Below are 25,332 nucleotides of genomic sequence, written 5' to 3'. Positions count from 1 at the left end.
CGTTTATTTGGAAAGTAATACATATATAGATATTTTTTAAATCATTCATGATTTGCGTAAATGTAATATACTAACTATTACTCTTGTTAAAAATATGAAATGGTATTACATTTGGTGAAGAGCACATTATGACTTGTTTAGGACTCGAAACTCAACGTTTAGGACTTGAGACTTGACTTGACACTTGACGGACTTGAGACTTGACTTGGGACTTGAGTGCTAAGACTTGAGACTTACTTGTGACTTGTCAAACAATGACTTGGTCCCACCTCTGCTTACAGTTGACCAGCGCAGCTCTAGAAGGGCAGAAATTTGACGAACTGACTTGTTGGAAAGGTGGCATCTTCTGACGGTGCCACGTTGAATGTCACTGAGCTCTTCAGTACGTGCAATTATACTGCCAATGTTTGTCTATTGAGATTGCGTGTGCTCGATTTTATATACGTGTCAAGCAACGGGTGTGATTGAAATTGAAGGGGTGACCACATACTTTTGTCCATGTAGTGTATCATCACATACCACTTGATGTCTCGATGTACTCAATTATTGAATTGTGTGTTGTTTTTCTTCATGGTGATGGAAAGTCTACACGTACAAAGCTAGATGACCAGCCTATGTACAATACAGTAATGTACATTAAGTGGTTTGTAAGGATGGTAAATTAATACTTCACAAAAAGTGGTTGTTTTCCATGTTATTTGATCAAGAAAAATATTTAATTTGATGTGGAGGTTTTGTGTCTTTGCCCATAACGTTGCACCTTTTGGTGTAAATGTTTGAGGACATGGTTTTGTTCTTTATGGATTCCATTATAATGACAATATAATGGCAACAACTCTTACAATTCCAACTATTGAATCCTGCAAGATACTATTCTTAATTATATAACTACCTTTTTTGCCAAGGCAGAGATGCTGCAAAAAATATTTTTGCCTGCACTGCAGACGTCTATATCAGTCTGCTAATACTAGTAAAGGCCCAGTGCACTACTTTAGTGAAAATGTATATTTTTTTCAGGGAGTGCTGCACCACCCTCAGCATCCCCACTTCCCGCGGCTATGTTTGTATTGCTCCCCGGCAACAAAAAAATGTGCACTACACCATGAGCGGGAGGAGGATTTCTGTGTGTGGGGTGGACTCAAACTACCATTTTGTTTTGGGGTGGCCTCAAACTACCATTTTGTTTTGGGGTGGCCTCAAACTACCATTTTGTTTCTTTAACTGTGCCTTCTTCAGGGTTTACCCAATCAATTACTGGGAGCTTATATACAGTGTGTGACTCTCTTTATTTTTAGAGTCGATACTGTGCACTCATACATTTGTAAACGTTACTGTGCACTCATACATGGGTAAATGTGTGTGGGTGTGTGTGTACACGTTTTTGCATGTTGGTGTACAATTTGAACATTTGCACAACAGTTTGTAAATTTGTGTGAAATCAATTGTATTCCTCTACAATGTGTCCTACGTCCCATCCAGGCTTATTTATAGATTATTTATACTGTATGTATTTTTCATCCCATCCATCCAGGCTGTCCTCTCTACTGAGAAGTCTCCCTCCAGAGGTGTCTCAGGACAGAGGGGTGAGCCGAGTTCTAGAGAAACTCAGCCGCTTCGCAGATGAGCGGACCCCCAAGGTGCGACCCCATGTCTTCCTGAAGATGTTGGGGGGGTCTACAGCCCTGGGAGCTCTGTCTACCTGACCTCTGTGTTGCCATTGAGGTACGAACACATCAAATAATAATGGATTTATAGTGAATTCATTATTATGCTTTATTTGTTTAAGGAAGTATAATGAAGTGCATTGTTTCTTGGTTGGTCAATTGGTTTAAACATGGTGCTAGTTGTGGGTTTGATTCCTGCTTCGGCCACATACAATATATAACGTTTTAAAAAGGGGAACTAATTGTGTGTGTACAAAACATTATTTGAAGACATGTTTCCTGACTGCAATGCCTCTGCCTCAGATAGGGAATATCTCAATTGCATACTCCTCTCATCCGCTCTCCTCATCTCCTTCTCAAAACCCATTGGAGGAAGAGGTCCGATGGGAGGAACCTCCTGGCTTTCTCATCAAATGGGTTTTAAAAATGAGATGAGGAGAGAGGACGCAATGAGTTTCAGTGGTGGAAAAAGTGCCCAATTGTCATACTTGAGTAAAAGTATAGATACCTTTAATAGAAAGTTACTCAAGTAAAAGTGAAGCATTCATCATGTAACGAGTACTTTTGGGTGTCAGGGAAAATGTATGGAGTAAAAAGTACATTATTTTTGTTAGGAATGTAGTGAAGTAAATAAAGGTTAAATTAAAAATGTTTACAAAAAAAAGTAAAAGTACAGGTTGTCAAAAATATAAATAGTAAAGTGAAGATACGACATAAGGAGGAGTATGCAATTGATGTCTTCCCATAGAGAGCTGTCGGTGGCCTCACTGTGTTAATTCAGCAGCCAATTCATCTCCAGTGCTTGTCAGAGCAGGACCTTCACTCAAGCTCAAAAGCACCCACCCCCATGTGAACACGCAACCTTGTGATCTAGAGTCAGACGCAGTACTGTTGTGCCACCCAGTCCTTACTAACAATTGTAGACAGTGGGAGGCAGTTTTCATTTAATAGAATGCACCCCCTTATCTTTCTCTTGGGAAAGAAATGGAAGGGAGGCCTATGTCATGAGAAACTGACCACCTTGTTACAGTGGGAGGCAGATCCTGGATAGCTTGAACAGTACCCGACTTGGACTAGGACAATAGCATCTTACCTCACATATACATACTCATGAACTGTTTATAGTACAACCATGAATTGAGTTACAGTCATAATTTTGGCCAATAAACAATTCATAGAGCATTGAACTGTACCATTCTTCAGGCCCTAGACTACCAGACCTTGTGGTGCAATGGTAATGTGTCTGACTTCAGATCAGATGGTTGTGTGTTCAAATCACATTGGGATTGGTTGTTTTGGAGTTGAAGGAAAACTGGACCTGCATTGACCTGAGGACAGAGATGTCTAAACAAACACGGCTTTGGGGGTGAACACGGAAGAAATTGTAGTCAGGTATCAGAGGAGGCTGTCCAGGACATGGTTACATCTTAATTTATTAAATGGTCCATGGTTCAAGTCCCTTTTCAGGCCACAAAAGTTTAAGTATAAGTCGCTTTGAATAAAAGTATCTGTTGATTTACCATATTACATTTTGATTGTCTATATAGAGCTTTTTAAAGTGTTAAAAGTGTTTAACATTGTAAGGCAAGAATTCACCTCATCCACAACAATTATTCAGCACCCACGTGGGTGATGCGCAGCAGCCAGACAGACACATTGTAGGAATCTAGACACTAGACCAGGGTTCCCCACCTGGAGGCCCCGCGTGTGGTTTTATTTGGCCCCCCAATTTTTGTAATATTTTTCTTTGTTGGACATTATTTTAATTTTATTTTTAAAGAGAAAATCAGCTCCGGGTGATTTTAATTTGGGAAATCTGTTCCCAAGTATTTCATATACAAATGTAAGCAAGGTTTGAAATTAACATGTTTTAGTCAAATATTATATCTGTTTGGGCTTCTTGCGGTCAATTTGCAGTCTACAAATTATTTGTAATTATGTTCCAGTCCCCCAACCATCTGCTCAAGAAAATATTGGCCTGCAGCTGAATCTAGTTGATGATCCCTGCACTAGACAGAATGTCCCTCTCCCCCCACCATCCAAACCAACATATTGAGACTAATGATTAGGTACAGACTGCTACCCCTCCACACACACACACACACACACACACACACACACACACACACACACACACACACACACACACACACACACACACACACACACACACACACACACACACACACACACACACACACACACACACACACACACACACACACACACACACACACACACACACACACACACACACACACACTGGCCATCGATGATGATGATGACGGCCTTCATGGCCCCTAGCCCCAGAACAGAGCAGTTTGGAATAAGTTAATAACAGGAATTCAGAGTGATAAATTAGACTGACTGGTTATAAAGATGCTTACCTCAGGGTTGTGTGTGTGGAGGGGGGGGGATATACCCTGCCCGTTCCCCTCCCACATATCACAATTTGTGCCACCCATAAGTGAGAACCCTACATGGCAAGTATAGACCATATATTGTGTTCCAAACATGTAATAGAAAAGAGCAGAAGCGCTGATTTATCCATTCAGACCCCGGTCCTACTGTACCTACCTGGACAATTTGCTATTTTAGTATTCCTCCAGTAGTTTTCATGAAGGAGAAATCCTCCACTTCTATGTCAAAGATACTAAAACAAAAACACTATAGTAAATGCGACAGTAATGACCCCAAGAACACTGCAGTAAATACTACAGTAATGACCCCAAAAACACTACAGAAAATACTACAGTATACTACAAGCTGTAAAAAAACTACAATAATTACTATAGTATATACTACAGTTTTATTTTACTGCAGTATTTATACTGTAGTTAACTGTAAATACTACAGTATTCACTGTAGTGTTTTTGCAGACTTAAGTCCGCAAAAACACTCCAGTGAAGGCTGCGAAAACACTACAGTGAATACTATAGTATTTACAGTATATCATAGTATAAAATAGTATTTTTTTCATGTGGGCATAGGAGAACCCTTTTTGGTTCCAGGTAGAACCCTCTGTGGAAAGGCTTCTACATGGAACCCAAAAGGTTCTACCTAGAACCAAAAGAGTGTACTATGCTTTGGAACTGTGCGTGGTAACTCTCTCTTCCCCTCCCTCCCTCCCTCCCTCCAGATAGCCAGAGAGCATGTTGTCCAGATGTCCAGAGAGGACTATGACTCGTGGCTCCTCTCCAGGGTCACTCTTCCACAGCAGCAGGACCACTAACCCAAACGCATATGAGGTGTACACATTTTTACTAATACCAGGAAAATGTGACGACCACAGGGGAATGACCCCCCCCCCCATAAAAAAAATTAACCCGCACGCAAATACGCTCACACATGTAAATACACACCCACAGACACACGCGCGTGCCCACACACACCACCCGTTCTGCCATTCACCTTCTGTTAAAGGTCCCCAAAGCACACACATCCCTGGGTCGCTCCTCTTTTCAGTTCGCCGCAGCTAGCGACTGGAACGAGCTGCAAAAATCACTCAAACTGGACAGTTTTATCTCTTCATTCAAAGACTCAATCATGGACACTCTTACTGACAGTTGTGGTTGCTTCGCGTGATGTATTGTTGTCTCTACCGTCTTGCCCTTTGTGCTGTTGTCTGTGCCCAATAATGTTTGTACCATGTTTTGTGCTGCTCCCATGTTGTGCTGCTCCCATGTGCTGCTCCCATGTTGTGCTGCTCCCATGTTGTGTTGCTACCATGTTGTTGTTGTTGTTGTGTTGCTGCCATGCTGTTGTTTTAGGTCTCTCTTCATGTAGTGTTATGGTGTCGCTCTTGTCGTGATGTGTGTTTTGTCCTATATTAGAATTTTATTTTTAATCCCAGCCCCCGTCCCCGCAGGAGGCCTTTTGCCTTCTGGTAGGCCGTCATTGTAAATAAGAATTTGTTCTTAACTGACTTGGCTGGTTAAATACAATTTAAATAACACACACACACACACACCCTGGCCATGGATGATGATGACACACACAAATATAGTTGCCCATAGTCTCTGAAATGACCTAAGGTTAGGTTTTGGGGGAGATTAAGCTGATCCTAGATCTGTGATCCCACAGGCAACTCCAATCCAGAGTCTTCCTCCTTTATATCCACTGTGGGAAGCAGGGCTCACATTTCACATCTACTTGTTCTCCATTTCCCTTTTGTTTATGTTTCAAACATACTTAAATCATGTCTCCCACGGGAGGATAAGCTTCACTGAGCCATCAAATACCTCCCTGTCCTTGCGCCGACCCCTTATCCCTTTCTCCCTCCCTATGCCAGTCCACTCCTCCTCCCTTCCCTTCCCACACCACCATTTACCTCCCCGTCCTCCTACCATCCTCTTATCCCCCCCTCTCTCCCTCTCCAGTTCCCAGCACATCCACCGCCCTTCCCTCCCCACAAATATCCCAAACAACAATAATAGATAGCGTGGTGTCTGTTATTGAAATCAGCCCAGTGCCACGCCTATACAGGCTCCGCTCCAGCCTAACTCTAACCCTTACCCCAGCCCCGGCCTTGTCTGATGGATAGCCCTTTTATTGGGGAATAAAAGAGCCTGACCCAATGCTCTTTGCCTCCTGTTAGATAAAGATAATGAACTCTGCCTGGAAACAATTGTTTGTGAAGACTTTGAGTAGACTAGTTGAGAGTTACTGTGAATGCAGTGTTTCAACAGCTGTCTGTAGAGGATTTCACAAAATCATGAATGTGATCATTAAAACAATAATGATTAAAAGGTTACAATTATGTGATTCTGTATGTGGCGCTATACGTCATTTATCTGTAGAAATATGACTAAATGCTGCGATGGCAATAAAATAACTTATCATCATGTGTTTTTGTTCCAATGATTGTTGTCAGCAGATAACTGTCTAGCTTTCTTATCTTCTGTGATAAGCTGTTGTGTTTTTTCTCTCTTGGATGGTTGGATTGGGGGAGGGGGGGTACGCTCCAGCTCCCTCCCTCAACTCCTCCCCGGTAGTGTAGTGGTGTCAAAGGCTTTGTAGACTCCCAGAGGGGAGAGAGGGAGAAGGGCGAGAGAAGGGGAGACAGGGATGGGGGAGAGAGGGCGAAGGGGGGAAAACGGGTGTCGATCACACATTTCAGGAATGCCACAGTCTGTTTGAACCCCAGAGCTTAACCTCAAAGTATGGGGAGGGGAAGACACATGCTCTCTCATTCTAACCTCATTCAGGTTAAGTTCGGAGAAAACAGTCTAAACCACACTGGTACACTCTTAGAAAAAAAGGGTTCTTTGGTTGTCCACATAGGATAACTCTTTTTGGTTCCAGGTAGAACTATTTTGGGTTCCAAGTAGAGCCCTCTGTGGAAAGGGTTCTACATGGAACCCAAAAGAGTTCTACTTGGAACCAAAAGGGTTCTACCTTGCACCAAAAAGGGTTATCCTATGGGGACAGAAAAATAACCCCTTTCAGTTCTAGATAGCAACCTTTTTTTCTAAGAATGTAGTGTCAGGCATTTGTCCTTGATCATGTGATCTGATCTAGGAACAAAGTCTGATGTTTAGTTTTACCAGTCTTGGTCATGAGCTCAAGAAAAACTACTTGAAAACCTACACATTGTGTGCTGGTTGGAGAGATTATAAGGTACTGGATATTGCAATGTTAGGGTTTGTAAAATTCTGTCAGTCTGTGTCTTTGTGCATTTTTAGCACACATAGCACAACAACCAAGCGGCTGTGGAAAATTCAATATTTACATTACAATTACCTGCAGGCCACTCTATTCCAGGGGTGAAGGCACGGGTGTGTGTGGGTGGGCCTGGGCCAGGCCCAATCACTCAGATTGAGCAACAACAAAAAGATTTTAAAAAATGTAAAGTCTTTTTTTATGCTCTTTACTTCTCAGTGTTCCAAACAGGACATTATTTGTATTTTTACCTTATTTGTATTTTTACTATGCAAACACAATCAGATAGAATTCATAGCAAGCAGTGCACTGGGTTAGTCAGATTTGATGGCTACTAAATGATTCCATATGTGTTATTTCATAGTTTTGATGTCTTCACTATTATTCTACTATATAGAAAATAGTACAAATAAAGAAAAACCCTTGAATGAGTTCTGTAGGTGTGTCCAAACTTTTGACTGGTACTTTATGTTCCATGTGTGTATTTCCATTTTCCTGGAAGGCCTTTTGGCCCAATGAAAGGTGATGAAAGGTTCCACTCCATGGGCCCTTTGCACAGGTAGACTTTATCTTATCACTACTAACAGAGTTGAGGGCACTGTGGACTGACTGTTAAATTAGTATTTACTCACTGGCAATGCCTGCATTAACTTCCAACCAATCTAAGCTTTTCATGAGGTTGTCCATGGACATTTAGTAACGGAACACTGTTCTGGAAGTATTGGGGAGTAGAATGATTTTGACAAGTTCAACCAAGTCCAACCTAATGTCACAAATGTCACTTTTATCCAAGTTCAAAGTGACATGACGGTCACTCACCAGCTAGCTAGCAAGGTGCCATTGACCTGAACGCTATCTTCACAGCCATGAGACTGAAATAGCCTAGTTAAAGTAAGTACACGTGCCACATTCACAGCTGAGATAGGCAGACAGAAACCACTGTTGTACACCGGCTAGTATGACAATATACTCTGTGACACTAACTTATGATTAAAACAAATGAACCATATTGTTTTTGTTCTTAGGTGGTGCAATGCATGTTGTTTATTAAACGCAGAATGTTTGGATTTTTATCTTGGCTTAGTTTTTAAATCTGTAGAATCTGATACCATTGAAATCCTTCCAGTGAGAGTTGTTTATGTTTAGTGCCCTTCCAAGTCATAGATAAAACAGATGATTAGTCCAAAGAGAAGACCTATTTATCTTTGACTCAATGTAGAATTGTTTGATATTTCAACAGTTCATTGACTTACAAACTGGGGCACTGACACAAGCTCGTCTCTACAGGATGTGTCCTGTGATGTTAGTGGGTGGTCTAGATGAAAATTAAACAAAGATAGAAGAAATATGAGGCAAGCAAATATCATTGAGGATCCTATCTTTATTGAATCAATTATTGTGTGTGTGCGCACATATGTGTGTGCGGTGGTGTGTATGTGTGTGCATGTATCCTGTGATTATGTTGACTGAACATAACTGTCTCCATGTGTTCTCCACCGCAGGCAGAGACAGGCACTTAAAAACAAGCCAGGGGGGGGGGGGTTCTGTTTATAGAAACAGTGAACGAGAGAGAAAAGTTAAAAAAGAAACAGTGACAGGCTGTTTCTCCCTCTCTCTCCTTCCTCTTCCTCTGTCATTTGCTCAGCTACTTTACTGCCCTGATGGTCAAACAGTCAAGCATCTTAGCCTAGAGGAAATGATATTTTTCTAGATGAAAATGACATTTTCCTAGATAGAAAGATAACCCAGAATGTGAATCTTGTCCTGGTGTGTGATCTGATATGGTGCTAGTACTTCTAGGTATGACAGTTGGAGTTGCTGTAGTACGGACTGGGGGTTGGAGTAACTGAAATTTAAAATACTGTTTATATCAAAACACATTTAGCTGGTGTTCAGATATGTGGTTCCTATCCCCAATGATAGAAGATCTTGTAGTAGATGTAGTTTTGTGTTTTTTTTTAGGTGGTTTTAGCTTTCATGTTGTGGATTTCATCAGGACAATTATAGCTGGGATATGTTGTTATACTGTGGGGGAGATTTTGGTTTGAGGAGAGATGCTGTAGCTTTCCAACAGACGTTCTAGCAGAGTAAACTGCCACATGTACAGAACGTGAAATCATGGCGATGCTGGAGTGTGTATTAGAGTGGTGAGGAAGCCGTGTCCGGAAGCGACTTCACAATTCATTTTCTGGATTCAGGTTCAATCAAACATAGTTTTAAGCTTTGTTTTATTATTGACAGTTACAGCTGATTTTGGGATTGAACATTGATTTGCTCTCCTAAATATTTGTCATCTGATGTATTAATTTCAGTCTTTGAATTGTTTAATCAAACTTTTCACCGCCAGCTCCTGGGGCGGCAGGTAGCCTAGTGGTTAGAGTGTTGGACTAGTAAAGGTTACAAGGTCAAATCCCTGAGCTGACAAGGTAAAAAAAATCTGTTGTTCTGCCCCTGAACAAGGCAATTAACCCACTGTTCCTAGGCTGTCATTGAAATTAAGAATTTGTTCTTAACTGACTTGCCTAGTTAAATAAAGGTAAAATATCAGGGCTTAAAAACAAAGGTTATGTATGTAACAACGGTTATGTGAGCTATATGGATCACTCCAATATATTGGTATCACTCCACGGCGGAGGGATACATCCGAGGTGATTTACGGCTGGGGTCCACCCCTATATATAGACCCCATGGCTGCGACACACGTTCTCTACATCATTTTTTGAGGCGCCTCTAGCACCGTAGAGGATTGGACTGATCCATATAGCTCACATAACCGTGGTTACATACGTAACCTTTGTTATGATTCACTATATTGGATCACTCCAATATATTGGTATACCCGTACCAAATTAGTCGGTGCTAGAGAGACCTGGCCAGCGGGAACCAACCGCAGAGGGAGGTGACACATTTACCCGATAGTACCTAGCAAAAGGTGGAAGAGGAAGCCCAGCTGGCCACAGCACAGATCTTAGCGAGGGACACTCCTCTCAGTAGAGCCCAGGACGCAGCCACACCCCATGTTGAATGTGCAACCACAGATCCCAGCACTGGCATGCCAGCCAGGTGGTATGCTGTCATGATCGTGTCCACGATCCAGTGAGAGAGCCTCTGCTTTGATAGCCCAGCCCCCAGGACTCTCGCACCATGGCAGACAAAGAGCTGGTCTGTTGTTGTCACTGACCATGTCTGCTCCACATAGGCGGCCAGTGCCCTCACAGGGCACAGCAAGCTTGAGGGAGGCCCAGACTCCCCCGCCACTGCCGGGGGATCGTAGGCAGATGTGACAGATTATTTCTCCCCTTTTTCAGGGGCGTAACACAGACAGGATAAAAGGGATGTTCACATGCCTTTCTGACAGAACCTTCGGGAGGAATGAAGGGTTGGGGCAGAGAGATAATACCGGTCCGTCCGGTAGCACTCAGAACTTACCGAAAGAGCATGGAAGTAATTGCTACCAAGAAAGCAATCTTCATAGAGAGGTGTTTCAGGGAGGTAGACTCCAACGATTCGAAAGGCGGCTTTGCCAAAGCTGCCAAGACCACATCCAGATCACAGCTCGCCATTGAGCGGGTCCTAGCTGGAAGAAGGCGACGAACCCCCTTCATAAACCTGGAGACCAAGGGATGACGCCCCACTGGCCTGTCCATTCAACCCACATGGCAGGCAGATATTGCGGCCAAATACTTTCTCAGTTTAGAGGCTGCCAAGCCCTCATCCAAGCAAGACTGCAGGTATTGGAGGACATACTGCACCACGCACCAAGAGCAGAACCGTCGCCCTTGCGCTCTGCATGGTGTTCATTACACCCTCCTGTAGTCCTAACATGGACCATTGGTGCCGATCAGTGGCCAAGCCCACAGACTGAGGCGGTGTGGCCTCGGATGCCACAGAGTTCCCACAGCCTGAGACAGCAAGTCCGGTTTCAGGGGAAGTTGCCAAGGTGTCCCAGACAACAGGGACAGGAGAAGGCTAAACCAGGGTTGTCTGGGCCAGTATGGGGCCACCAGAAGCAGACGATGCTCTGCCATCCTGGTCCTGTCCAGCACAGCCTGGATCAGTGAAAAAGGGGGGAATGTGTAAAGCTCCAGGCCTGGCCAATCATGAGCCAGTGCATCCAAGCCCAGAGGCCCTGGTGGCTCCGACATGGAGTAGCTCCGACATTCTCACCAGGACATGTCTTCCTTTCGGATGTGGAAGGAAAGACTGCAGGGCCAGTAATACAGCTCGGAGCTCTAGTATATTGATGTGCCTGCCGGTCCAAGGGGGTAGCCAACAGCCTGCGGTACATCCTCATCATCTCCACCCCACCTGAGAGAAAGGAGCAATAGCACCATCTCAACAATGCCCTGAGGCACTGTGCAGTCACCCGCACCTGGTGGTGACGGTGGCACTTCGGATGCAGCCGATGGGTGTTGAACCACTGTTGAAGAGGCTGGAGATGGAGCAGGCCCAGGGGAATCAGCAATGAGGCCGCCGTCAGCAAGCCCAACAGGTGTTGGCAGGTTAGGGCATATACCACCCGCCACTGCCGAAAATGGTTAAGGCAAGATAAGATCACCTGAACCCTTCTGGTGGGCAAGTGTGCTCTCATGAGGACTGAGTCCGGTTCCATGCCAAAAAAGGCCACCCTCCGATGTGGGTCAGGAGCATGTCTCTGTCTTACAGGACCTGGGTCCTGGTTGAGGCACAAATAGCCAATTGTCCAATTGAGGATCAACAATCCTCTGGACCTGAGAGGTGCCGGGACAGTGTCCATGCACTTTGTGGAAATGCGGGGTGCCAAGGAGAGGCCGAAGGGAAGAACCATGAATTCGTAAGCCGTCCCTTCGAAAGCGAATCAGAGGTACTGCCAATGAGCTGGGTGAACAGGAACATGGAAGTATGCATCCCTCAGGTCCAGCGTCACAAACCACTGGTCCCTGGACACGGCTGGCAAAACGCGGGCTTCAAGTACCCTTTGAGGTTGCAGGGGTACAGAATCGGTCAAAACCCTCCGTCTCTTTTTGGGACCACAAAATAAGTGGAGTAGAACCCACATGAGAAAATAGCAACTCTACAGCGCGCCAATGGCTGCAATGAATGGCCTAATTACTTCTGGACCCAAAGGGTCCACGAAGCTCCTCCTCCTCCTCTCCACTCTATTGGTGACATGCATGTGCTCGCTCATACATAGCTCGCCAGTCACAGCTTTTCTTTATTAACTGTTACATTAAGAAGCTGGAGGAGGTTGTTATGACCCAATAAAAGTATGTATTCTAATGAATCCTTCTCTCTCATTCTATCTTTCTCTCTACCTCCCCCCTCTCTCGCTTCTTCTCCCTCTTTATCTCTCTCATTCTCCCCGTACTTTTCTGTCCTCAGGTATTTACTGTTTCTCATTGGTGAAAATACTTAAGTAAAACTACTTTAAAGTACTACTTAAGTCGTTTTTGGGGGTATCTGTACTTTACTATTTATATTTTTGCCAACTTTTACTTCACTACATTCCTAACCAAAATAATGTACTTTTTACTCCATACATTTTCCCTGACACCCAAAACTACTCATTACATTTTGACAGGAAAATGTTCTAATTCACACACAAGAGAACATCCCTGGTCAGCCCTACTGCCTCTGATCTGGCGGACTCACTAAACACAAATGCTTCGTTTGTAAATTATGTTTGAGTGTTAAAATGTTCCTCTGGCTATCCATCAATTTAAAAAAAACAAGAAAATTGTGCCAGCTAGTTTGCTTAATATAAGGAATTTGACACTTAAGTACATTTGAGCAATTCCATTTACTTTTGATACTTAACTATATTTAAAACCAAATACTTTTAGACTTTTACTCAAGTAATATTTTACTGGGCGACTCACTTTTACTTGAATCATAATGCATTAGCTCTCTCATGTGACACAGCGCTAATACTTAGAGAAGCAGGTTCATTTGTCAAGCACCTACAGCACATACAGCACTTTCATGTCATGACATTTGATTTGTCAGCTCAAAATAGATAACACATTATATTCAAATGTGTGGTGCCTCTGAGTGACTGTTTTTACCCTCACCAAAACCACACCCACCGAGTGATAATATTGCTTCCTTGTTGTTATCACTGATAGTATACCATGAGGGTTTTGTTCAACCATCATGGATGCTATACAAAACAATATGACAAACGTCTCAGTATGTGATCATGTTTCAACTATGAATTGATTTCCTTTCCCTGTGTGGTGGTTTGCCTTGGCTAATGATACCGAATAGAAATAGCAGTCAAGTCAGTGAGAGGTCTCATTGTTGCCAGGGGTAACAGTGGATAAGGGGCTCTTATTGTTGTTGTTTTTGGTGAGGGAGCTGGAGAGTCTGCTAACTCGTCAACACGCACGCGCACGCACACGCACACCCACCACCACTCATATGGGGGCCTTAGTGTCACGTGATTTTTCCCCCTCCCCAGGCTTTCTGGCCCAGTTTTAAATAAGTAGCCTCTGTTTGATCTCTCCCTCTGTTTATTCCTCCTCTTACTTGGTGAAAACCTGTTCTTCCTCTCTGATTCGCGGAAAACCCTGTTCTTCCTCTTCCGTCTCATTTTTGGGAAACCCTTGCTACGAGTAAGGCAAAACAACTTCACTTCCTCAATCCTCTCTGAAGCTTTTCTGCAGCTGCGGTTAAGGGGATAAAAGCTCTGCCGCTCTCACTGCTGTTCTTAGACAAATGTTTTCTATTAGACCACACTCTGAAAAGCTGTTTGAAATTGTTGCCTAAAGAAGGTATTGGATCTTGAACGCTCACCATGGAGAATGAAGATGGTCATTTACCCTAGCCAGGCAGCTTCCCATGGTGTGTAGATCTAGCACACACACATACGCCCGCGCACTCTCTCACTCTCACACACACTCTCCCTCTCCCTCTCACACACACACACACACACACACACACTCACACACACAGAGAACATGAGCCCTACTGTAGGATTTATCCAAGCAAAGGTGACCACAGTGCCATATTAACAAGTGAAATTGGTAGGCCTCTAATTTAAGCGTGACCTTTAACATCCAGTGCTGTGTGACATCATACGGTACACTGAAAGACAGAGGTCCTGAGGTCCACCTGCTCTTTAAAGTCTCCACAAAAGGCTAACCATTAAAAACTAACCCTGTTGTAAGCTGGTAGCAGTATCTTCCGTGTGTGTTGTTGAATTCAATTTTACAGAACATGTGGACATCAGAGCACATAAGGAAGAATACAAAACAACCTTAGTTCTGCTTAAACCAACCTTGTCTTGCTAAACATGGCCATGACATATAGTTATTTACAGTAACAGTCAAACATTCAGGCTGTCAACTGATTTCACCACAATAGCATTTTAATGAAAGCGAGAATTTTTTTTTTTTTTTTAACCTTTGGTTTCAGTAGTACAGCTGTGAGCTAGTTTTATTCTCTGTTGTGGTTGAGAGTAGGAGAGGGGAAATGTGCTCTGCCTCTGCTGCTAACCACACTCTTCAGAAGAATTTCAGTCACTATGTGTCAAAAGCACCACTAGTGGTCCCACATACACTGCAGTCTAGTAATAGGCTAAGGTACCACAAAGGACAATTACAAAATGAACAACGTTCTGAATAAGAAATTACCCTTGCTGTAAATTACATTTTCTAAACGTCTGCCTCTCTATAGTACCAGTGTTGTTGTTAACCCACAAGGTGAATATGCCCCTATAGGTGCAGATCTAGGATGAATTTGCCCACAAATCCTAACCTTGGGGGAAATGCTTATGCAAATCAGATGCAGAACTGACCCAAGACAAGCGGGTGCTACACTGTATAACCAGTCCCCTCCCTGATCTATACTCGTTCACAAGCAGCAGGAGACGAAGCAAACAGACAGTGAGAGACAGACACTAAAGAGTTAAGATCAACTACATCAGAAGTGTATTTGAGTAGCTGATCTAATCAGCTAGTAGCGATAGGGTTCCATTCTGAACAAGCGGACCCTCGATACATAATAATAGGGCATACATTTCACAGCCACACGTGACCTTAAGCCTACTGTACTGGACCCTAGTTGGAGATCAGTGACATGTAATCATTCATCTCTTAACTCTACTTCTGGCATCTTATCTGCTCTAGAAGAAAACACTGGGGCCAGGTGGCAATTGGATATTTACCTTGAAGACATGAAAATGCCTTGCTAGTTATTTTAAAACAATCTGACAGATGGTCTGAAGAAAAGCAAAACCACTGGGCACAGATGTCAATTCAAGGATGGTTCATTGAAATGGAAACATTGAGTCATTGTGCCCAGTGGGAAGGCCTAGAGTCCTGCATTTTACATTTGAGTTTAATAACTTATTGCTCAAGCCACACTTTCAGAGGACCTCTAGTGAGGCCACGTTTCTTGCTTTGCATTTCCTATACGGCATTTGAGGCTTGAATCAAAGAAGCCAAATGTTGGCTCCTTGGAGAAAGCAACAGGATCAAAACTAAATGCTTGAACTTTTGCCCAATTGTATATTGTAGACATACCATGTAGAATAATTGAGATACCACAGTAAAAATATATTCAAGAGACCCAGGCTTGCACTGTTTGAGGGTGTATTCCCCTCCTACCCTCTGATCAAACACCTGGTCTGTAAAACTAAGAGCCAGTGAAACCAAGAGACGGTAAGATGCAATGCAAAGTTTCTTTTAATGCAGTAATTTCGATCTACAAGGAGAGTGTTTAACAAAATTATACAGGAGGTAAAGCCCTTTATACATATGGAAACAGATTACATAGAGAAGACTCCGGAGCCGAATACACAAATAAATACATTTGTCTTTTAAAACAGTCAGTCCCAGTCCCCCAGCAAAATATAACTTAAAGAAATACTGGATATTTCACCCATTGGATTTCTCCTGAACTCCAACAATGAGTGGAAAGACTTAAAGCAACCTTACAAAACCACTAGCTGTCAATTAGTGATGTCAAATTAAGGTGTCAATAACGCCATTTCCCACAAGCCAATGCAGGATCGCAAAATCGTACAGACCTGCTGTAAAAGGAGATTAACTTTGGTTTGAACCCCCAAGATGAGGTACACGCTAGTATTAGCCTTGTCTCCGATCAGTTTACGCTGTATAGCCATTGGTAAATCGGCACTGCTGGGACAGGCTACAATATAAAGCATAATGTACTGTATTCACTTAACACTACACTAAATAGCAGTGAGTTCATAATAGGTTGGATCATTGATTAATTGGGCCAATGGGATGTTCAGAATCAGATCAGACACTGATCAACTGGGGGAACAGTTCGTTGGCGAACACGTCATCCCAGGACCCCTCTGAGCAGAGTGGAGATGACATGTCGCTGATTGGGGAAGGGGACCGCTCGTATCCGGAGTCACTGTAGGCATCCATCAGGAAGGCACCAGTCTTCTCTAGGCTGCCCATGGCCAGGTCAGAGGTCAGCGAGGCCACAGACAGGAAGTCATCCAGCACCCCATGACTTTCAGGGATGATGACCACTTCCTCCGGCTCATCTTTGACACAGACGTCAACCTCATCGGCCACAGAGAAGACCTCAACCATTTTTATCCCTGTCACACTCTCCTCGTGATTCACTTCCTGCTGCCCGAGGCCACACACCACCTCCACAGGCTTGGTGTAGATGTGGTCAAAGTGGATCAGTTCATTAAGGGCCTCCAGCTTAACTGGTGTGGCCCCCAGAGCTGCAGGTGAGGGGGCAGGTACTCCTCCCCCCCCTCCAACCAGCAGCACCGCCTGCTCCTGGATCTCCTGCTCACCGCACTCCCTGAGGAACAGCTCTGGGTGAATGATGTCAAGAATGCCCAGCAAGAGATCAGACTGGAGGGGAGAGGGAGCGAGCAGGTTACAAGATGAGGAGCATTATAAAAGCACTTTGATGCTACTGGAAAATGGACTAGACTAAATTATGCCAAGCCATGACTATAAAGTGCTGAATATTCATCTCCATTTGATAAAGCCCTTATCCATAGCTCACATTAAAGTGGTCACGCATTAGCTGTAGCAGACAAAAATGGTGTCCATAGTGGTCTACGTGTCTCACCTCAGAGTCTGTAGAGTCAGGACTATCTGTATCCATTGGGAAATCTTCAGATTTGAGAATTGCTGGGCCTGCACCTGCTGCAGAGGCACACATAGCCTGAGTACTGCAGACTCAGAAGACCCGATCCCCAAACCTGCATCAATCCCATTGGACTCCAACACCTGAGCCTGGGGGGAGAGTGAAGAGTTATAAACTAATTGGCACTGACAACCAGGAAGCACAACTGTCACACCCACCCAATCTTCTACATTACCAGTAACTCACAAATCTGCTTACATTCTCTTTGGCCTCAAGGCTGTCCAACCCCAGCCTCTGTCTCAGTTCCTTGTTCTCGTTCACCACACCGCACATCTTTTGCCGTAACAGCCTGTTTTCAACGTGAAGTTTCTGGTTCTAGAGACGAGAGAGAGAAACTTAGAATTTGCATTTTAACACCTTAGTTTAGGAATAACAGCAATAAATAGCAGTCATTAACATTATGACAATTTATGGATAGATATCATTTCTTTACCTCCAGTTCCAACACTAGAACTTGCTCTTCCAGCTCCCCCATTTTGGCTTTTTTTCTGTCTCTGGCCGTTTGGGCTGCAACTCTGTTCTTGAGTTTCCTGAAGAGGAAACATTATCTTTTGAAATTGCTGACAAAGCAAGATGACTGACAGGAATGGGATGGAGTTCTTGGTTATTGCACAAATCAGCCGCCATGTTCCTGTCACGCAGGCAGAACAGGATCCAAATACACAAAACTGGGTGGGACCAATAGGCTAACTACTCAAATCTGTTGCTATGCGAAGCGAGGGTAACATGACAGGCCGATTCGCCGAATAAAAAGGTACAAATCTACCATGGTCTAATTTTGAATGTGCAGGATTTATTCTTAGCACAGTTATTGGAAAGACATCAATGCCATTCATGGGAATCTGTCCATTTGTGTGGCGTAAGGAGTAACCGGCTACCTTTGGTCAACCAATTCGCCATTGTTCCCCTTTGGTATCAAGAGATCTATATGACCGCATCGGACTGTTAAATAATAATTGATTTATATAGCCATGAGAATAACGTTACAACTAAATACACCAAATTGTCCATTCATGAAACTAACCTGCGAAGTTGCTTTTCTTCTGGACTCAAATGAGTGAGTCTCTGTCTTTTTCGCAGGGGTGGCCCAGTTGTCGAATTTGAGTCGGAATCTGACGAATTCGCTTGGTTTTGCGACGGCAAAACGACAGAAATTGACCGGCTGTAGCCCTGTGTTGAGCTAGAAGAGCCATTCTGTTGCCCAGATATCAAGAGGACTTTATGTCCCGCTGTCCCCACGACCATATTATTTATCCTTATAAACTTCAGAAATATTGGGGTATCTTCAAAGAAACCTAAGGTTTCTTTAGGACTTTCTATCCCTGTCAGTTCTCAAACATAAAAAAAGGAGTTCCGCTTCCAATCTATTTCTACAGTCGTGGTGAAATCTGATAGGCTGAAAGAGACTGTAATGCATTCACAGTATGCTCTATGATTGGCTACAGGGCTGATGCAATTTGCATTCAACTTTCACCCTGCGTTCGCAGTAAAATGCCTGCCTCCTGTTCATGGAAGGTGTAATTTCCCGTCTAACCTACGCTTGGCACAAATAACAAACCCGACCCATTTAAACATCTCAGCTAAAATACTTAGAGCCCAAAGTATTGAGGTTATTCACCCTGGGTTATTACTTTATTTTTCTAAATTAACTTTAGTTCTCAAAATACCCATACAGTAAACGTACTTGTATTCAGTGGTGGAAAAAGTACTCAAATGTCATACTTGAGTAAAAGTAAAGATACCTTAATAGAAAATAGTAAAAGTGAAAGTCACCCAGTAAACTACTACTTGAGTAAAAGTCTAAAAGTATTTGGTTTTAAATATACTTAAGTATCAAAAGTAAATGGAATTGCTAAAATGTACTTAAGTATCAAAAGTAAAAGTATAAACAATTTTTCTGTCAAATGTAAAGAGTACTTTTGGTTGTCAGGGAAAATGTATGGAGTAAAAAGTACATTCTTTTCTTTCGGAATGTAGTGAAGGGAAAGTTGTCAAAAATATAATTAGTAAAGTAAAGTACAGATACACCAAAAAACGACTTAAGTAGTACTTAAAAATATGTTTACTTAAGTACTTTACACCATTGCTTGTATTCTAACATGTAGGACAATAACAAGTTCACCTCCAAAGATGTACACTAGCTTACAATTACAGTTGTAAAAGAAGACTATATTACGATGGACTATTGTACAGGTTCTTTATAGAATAGTCATTGCAGGAGATTCAGTTGTTTTCACCTTGCCACTACAATCCCCCCATTCATTTTGTCCTCACCATTCAATAGTCAATACAGTTTGCAAATCCATATTGAATTTTGATGATGTCCCTGCCATTGCACATCTGGCATCCATCTCACTCATAGTGGATAACTTTCAGGTCAAATAATGGAAAATAACTGTTTTGTAGCTTGTGATGCATGGGATTTATGTGATTTTCATCATGTATCCTACTGGGGGAATTCATATGAATTCTTATTAGTTGTTTTTGTTTTATTATTCCCCAGTCCTTATTCCCCAGTCCTTATTCCCCATACCTTATTCATAGTGAGACATCTTCAACATTTCTTCAATGAAGGTGTGGCTTGGAATCCAGTTTTATATACAGTACCAGTCAACAGTTTGGACATACACTATCGTTCAAAAGTTTGGGGTCACTTAGAAATGCCTTTGTTTTTGAAAGAAAAGCACATTTTTTGTCCATTAAAATAACATCAAATTGATCAGAAATACAGTGTAGACATTGTTAATGTTGTAAATGACTATTGTAGCTGGGAATGGCTGATTTTTAATGGAATATCTACATAGGCGTACAGAGGCCCATAATCAACAACCATCACTCCTGTGTTCCAATGGCACGTTTTTATTTTATTTTTTATTTCACCTTTATTTAACCGGGTAGGCAAGTTGAGAACAAGTTCTCATTTACAACTGCGACCTGGCCAAGATAAAGCAAAGCAGTTCGACACATATAACAACACCGAGTTACACATGGAGTAAAACAAACATACAGTCAATAATACAGTAGAAAAATAAGTCTATATACAATGTGAGCAAATGAGGTGAGATAAGGGAGGTAAAGGCAATAAATAGGCCATGGTGGCAAAGTAAATACAATATAGCAATTAAAACACTGGAATGGTAGATTTGACAGTAGATGAGTGTGCAAAGTAGAAATACTGGGGTGCAAAAGAGCAAAATAAATAAATAAATAAATACAATAGGGGAAGAGGTAGTTGTTTGGACTATTTATAGATGGGCTATGTACAGGTGCAGTGATCTGTGAGCTGCTCTGACAGCTGGTGCTTAAAGCTAGTGAGGGAGATAAGTGTTTCCAGTTTCAGAGATTTTTGTAGTTCGTTCCAGTCATTGGCAGCAGAGAACTGGAAGGAGAGGCGGTCAAAGGAGGAATTGGCTTTGGGGGTGACAAGTGAGATATACCTGCTGGAACACGTGCTACGGGTGGGTGCAGCTATGGTGACCAGCGAGCAGAGATAAGGCTGGACTTTACCTAGCAGGGTCTTGTAGATGACCTGGAGCCAGTGGGTTTGGCGACGAGTATGAAGCGAGAGCCAGCCAACGAGAGCGCACAGGTCGCAGTGGTGGGTAGTATATGGGGCTTTGGTGACAAAACGGATGGCACTGTGATAGACTGCATCCAATTTGTTGAGTAGGGTGTTGGGGGCTATTTTGTAAATGACATCGCCGAAGTCGATTATTGTTGTGTTAGCTAATCCAAGTTTATCATTTTAAAAAGCTAATTGATCATTAGAAAACCCTTTTGCGATTATGTTAGCACAGCTGTAAACTGTTAAAGAACCAATAAAACGGGCCTTCTTTAGACTAGTTGAGTATCTGGAGCATCAGCAATTGTGAGTTCGAGTACAGGCTCAAAATGTCCAGAAACAAATAACTTTCTTCTGAAACTCATCAGTCTATTCTTGTTCTGCGAAACGAAGGCTATTCCATGCAAGAAATTGCCAAGAAACTGAAGATCTCGTACAACGCTGTGTACTACTCCCTTCACAGAACAGTGCAAACTGTCTCTAACCAGAATAGAAAGAGGAGTGGGGGCCTCGGTGCACAACTGAGCAAGAGGACAAGTACATTAGAGTGTCTAGTTTGAGAAACAGATGCCTCACAAGTCCTCAACTGGCAACTTCATTAAATAGTACCCGCAAAACACTAGTCTCAATGTCAACAGTGAAGAGGTGACTCCGGGATGCTGCCCTACGACAACAAAATAAAAAAGCACCATTCTGCACTAACTGTAGTTTTTATTCAGACATTTGGAACTACACAAATAAATAATCAGAACATTTAAAACTATATAAATATAAAAATATATACAAAAATAAGACTCATATATATCAAAAAGAAGTACCAAAGACAAATAGAAACAAATTTGTGTTGATTTGGCACTCGAGCACCCATCCTCCAACACTATCAACCAAGAGTCAAGACTAAACCAATTCACCTTGGTGTTGTGCAGACTGGTTTTATATTATTCTTAACGATTTCGCACAAACCAGAAAAAAATTCAAAAATATGTCTGTGAAACTATATATTCACAGTATTATGAATGAATTGTGGTTTATGCGGTAGCATTTCGTAGTGTGACTGATTTTACTAATTGCATTAGTAGTGTACAAAGTTAGAGGTGTGATATTTGAGAAATTCCCCCGCTGAGGTCAACCTACCCCCGCCCCCTTCCCCATCTCATACTTCTGAGTGGGAGACCTTCCCAGGCATAAGCCTGCCTAGTCCACAAACTAGAATCAGGGCGCCCACTCCGACAAGGTTAATTGACCTACAGTCCCACACGGTGACATGATATCATTGACGTGACGTGCAAATGAGCGATAGAAAACCAATCGCGCAAATGTCACCATTCCAATATTTTTTGTGTGGGCTTCCCGTGCCGCCCCCGGCAAGATGCCACGCTGGGCGGCTGCCCATGTCGCCTACACCTAAATCCGCCACTGTACCTACTCATTCCAGGGTTTTTCTTTATTTTTATTATTTTTCTACATTGAATACATTAAAATGATGAAATAACACATATGGAATCCTGTAGTAACCAAAAAAGTGTAAAACAAATGAACATATATTTTATATTTGAGATTCTTCAAAGTAACCACCATTTGCCTTGATGACAGCTTTGCACAGTCTTGGCATTCTCTCAACCAGCTTCATGAGGTAGTCACCTGAAATACATTTCAATTAACAGGTGTACCTTGTGTTGTGGAAATTCATGTATACTGAGAGAGACTTCAACCACCATTCAAACGATCAATCTTTATTTAACATTGATTAATTATTGCAATAATGAGACTGGTCGACCCCACATTGTTGAGTGTTGGACCGAGAGCCTAACCTTTTCAGAAAATGCTGGTTCTTATATAGCTGACACTAAAAATGCTTAGTCATGGCTGGTTCTACCCCTTCCATGCAGATCGGGGGCATCATAAGCCACTTTGGGTTCATATTGTGGTTATCTGCACCTGGTGTTGTTTTAACCCCGACCCAGCTTAGTCTCCCAGATGCAAGAATGGTTTTGAGACAATGAGAGATTGTTCTACTCCTAAACTATCCCTAGTAAAACATATTCTTGACCATATGTCCAGATTAGCTGCAGGGAGCTAGAGTGGAGACCATAAAAACAAAGCGTTAGTAGAACAGAAATGTCTTAATATTTGTTAAGTATTCATTGTTAACTATTAATATAAAACAAATCAGGTAAATAAGTAATTTTTCTCTCACACTTGTTAAAAATTCATTTGTGGAATATCTTTCATTCTTAGTATGTTTGAGCCAATCAGGTGTGTTGTGACAAGGTAGGGGTGGTATACAGAAGATAGCCCTATTTGGTAAAAGACCAAATCCATATTATGTCAAGAACAACTCAAATAAGCAAATAGAAATGACAGTCCATCATTACTTTAAGACATGAAGGTCAGTCAATCCGAAAAGTTCAATAATTTTGAAAGTTTCTTCAAGTGCAGTCACAAAAACCGTCAAGCGCTGGCTCTCATGAGGACTGACACAGGAAAGGAAGACACAGTGTTACCTCTGCTGCAGAGGATTAGTATATTAGTTACCAGCCTCAGAAATTGCAGCCCAAATAAATGCTTCACAGAGCTCAAGTAACACACACATCTCAACATCAACTGTTCAGAGGAGACCGCGTGAATCAGACATTCATGGTCGAATTGCTGCAAAGAAACCACTACTAAAGGACACCAATAAGATGAAGAGACTTGGGTTAAGAAACAAGAACAATGGACATTAGACCGGTGGAAATCTGTCTTTTGGTCTGATGAGTCCAAATTTGAGACTTTTGGTTCCAACCGCCATGTCTTTATGAAATGCAGAGTAGGTGGTTCCCACCGTGAAGCATGGAGGAGGATGTGTGATGGTGTGGGGGTGCTTTGCTGGTTAAACTGTCAGTGATTTATTTAGAATTCAAGGCACACTTAACCAGCATGGCTACCACAGCATTATGAAGTGATACGTCATCCCATCTGGTTTGCGCTTAGTGGGACTATCATTTGTTTTTCAACAGGACAATGACCCAATAAAACTCCAGGCTGTGATAAGGGCTATTTGGAGAGTGATAGAGTACTGCATTAAATTACCTGGCCTCCACAATCACCCGACCTCATCCCAATTAAGATGGTTTGGGATGAGTTGTACCGCAGAGCGAAGGAAAAGCAGCCAGCAAGTGCTCAGCATGTGTGGGAACTCCTTCAAGACTGTTGGATAAGCATTCCAGGTGAAGCTAGTCGAGATAATGCCAAGAGTGTGCAAAGCTGTCATCAAGGCAAAGGGTGGTTACCTTGACGAATCTAAAATCTAAAATATATTTTGATTTATTTAACACTTTTTTGGTTTTTACATGATTCCATGTGTTATTTCATAGTTTTGATGTCTTCACTATTATTCTACAATGTAGAAAATAGTAAAAATAAATAAACAAGGAAAAACCCTTGAATGAGTAGGTGTGTCCGAACTTTTGACTGGTACTGTATATTAAATTTATTGGACCTGATTTGGAAAGGCAAACACCTGTCTATATAAGGTCTCACAGACCAAAAACCAAGCCATGAGGTCGAGGGAATTGTTCGTAGAGCTCAGAGACAAGATTGTGTCGAGGCAGAGATCTGGGGAAGGGTACCAAAATATTTCTGCAGCATTGATGGTCCCCAAAGAAACAGTGGCCTCCATCATTCTTAAATGTAATAAGTTTGGAACCACCAAGACTCTTCCAATAGCTGGCCGCCCGGCCAAACTGAGCAATCGAGGGAGAAGGGCCTTGGTCAGGGAGAGCTCAAGAGTTCCTCTGTGGAGATGGGAGAACCTTCCAGAAGAACAACCATCTCTGCAGCACTCGACCAATAATGCCTTTATGGTAGAGTGGCCAGACGGAAGCCACTCCTCAGTAAAAGGCACATGACAGCCCGCTTGGAGTTTGCCAAAAGGCACCTAAAGACTCTCAGACCATGAGAAACAAGATTCTCTGGTCTGATGAAACCAAGATTGAACTCTTTGGCCTGAATGCCAAGTGTCTCGTCTGGAGGAATCCTGGCACCATCCCTACGGTGAAACATGGTGGTGGCAGAATCATACTGTGGGGATTTCTTTTCAGCAGCAGGGACTGGGAGACTGGTTTGAGGCAACGATGAAAGGAGCAAAGTACAGAGAGATCCTTAATGAAAAGCTGCTCCAGACCGCTCCAGACCTCAGACTGGGGCAAAGTTTCACCTTCCAAAAGGACAACGACCCTAAGCACACAGCCAAGACAACACAGAAGTGGCTTTGGGACAAGTCCCTGAATGTCCTTGAGTGGCCAAGCCAGAGAGACCTGAAAATAGCTGTGCAGC

At 42.6% G+C, this 25,332-nt stretch overlaps 1 protein-coding gene and 1 pseudogene across 2 annotated transcripts in view; one reads left to right on the top strand and one right to left on the bottom strand.

Annotated features, from left to right (window-relative positions):
• The window catches only part of LOC106584907 (coiled-coil domain-containing protein 60), a 53,590-nt gene extending 48,617 nt beyond the window's left edge, over window positions 1–4,973 (top strand). The window contains 3 exon segments of the mRNA XM_014170572.2: window positions 1,532–1,667; window positions 1,669–1,722; window positions 4,804–4,973. Coding sequence (XP_014026047.2) covers window positions 1,532–1,667; window positions 1,669–1,722; window positions 4,804–4,896 — 283 coding nt within the window. The 3' untranslated portion in view covers window positions 4,897–4,973.
• An 11,000-nt stretch (window positions 4,974–15,973) lies between these two features.
• On the bottom strand, window positions 15,974–18,808 carry LOC106584906 (uncharacterized; annotated as a pseudogene). The gene is made up of 5 exons (XR_001323861.2): window positions 18,478–18,808; window positions 17,887–17,983; window positions 17,652–17,768; window positions 17,376–17,542; window positions 15,974–17,152 (listed from the first exon to the last, which is right to left on the bottom strand). The product of XR_001323861.2 is annotated as an uncharacterized protein (transcript).
• Between the last annotated feature and the right edge of the window lie 6,524 nt (window positions 18,809–25,332).

Source organism: Salmo salar, chromosome ssa24 (genome assembly GCF_905237065.1).
Source record: "Salmo salar chromosome ssa24, Ssal_v3.1, whole genome shotgun sequence".
Lineage (NCBI taxonomy): Eukaryota > Metazoa > Chordata > Actinopteri > Salmoniformes > Salmonidae > Salmo > Salmo salar.
Note: the sequence above shows the minus strand (reverse complement) of the source record. Positions and strands in the feature narration are given on the sequence as shown.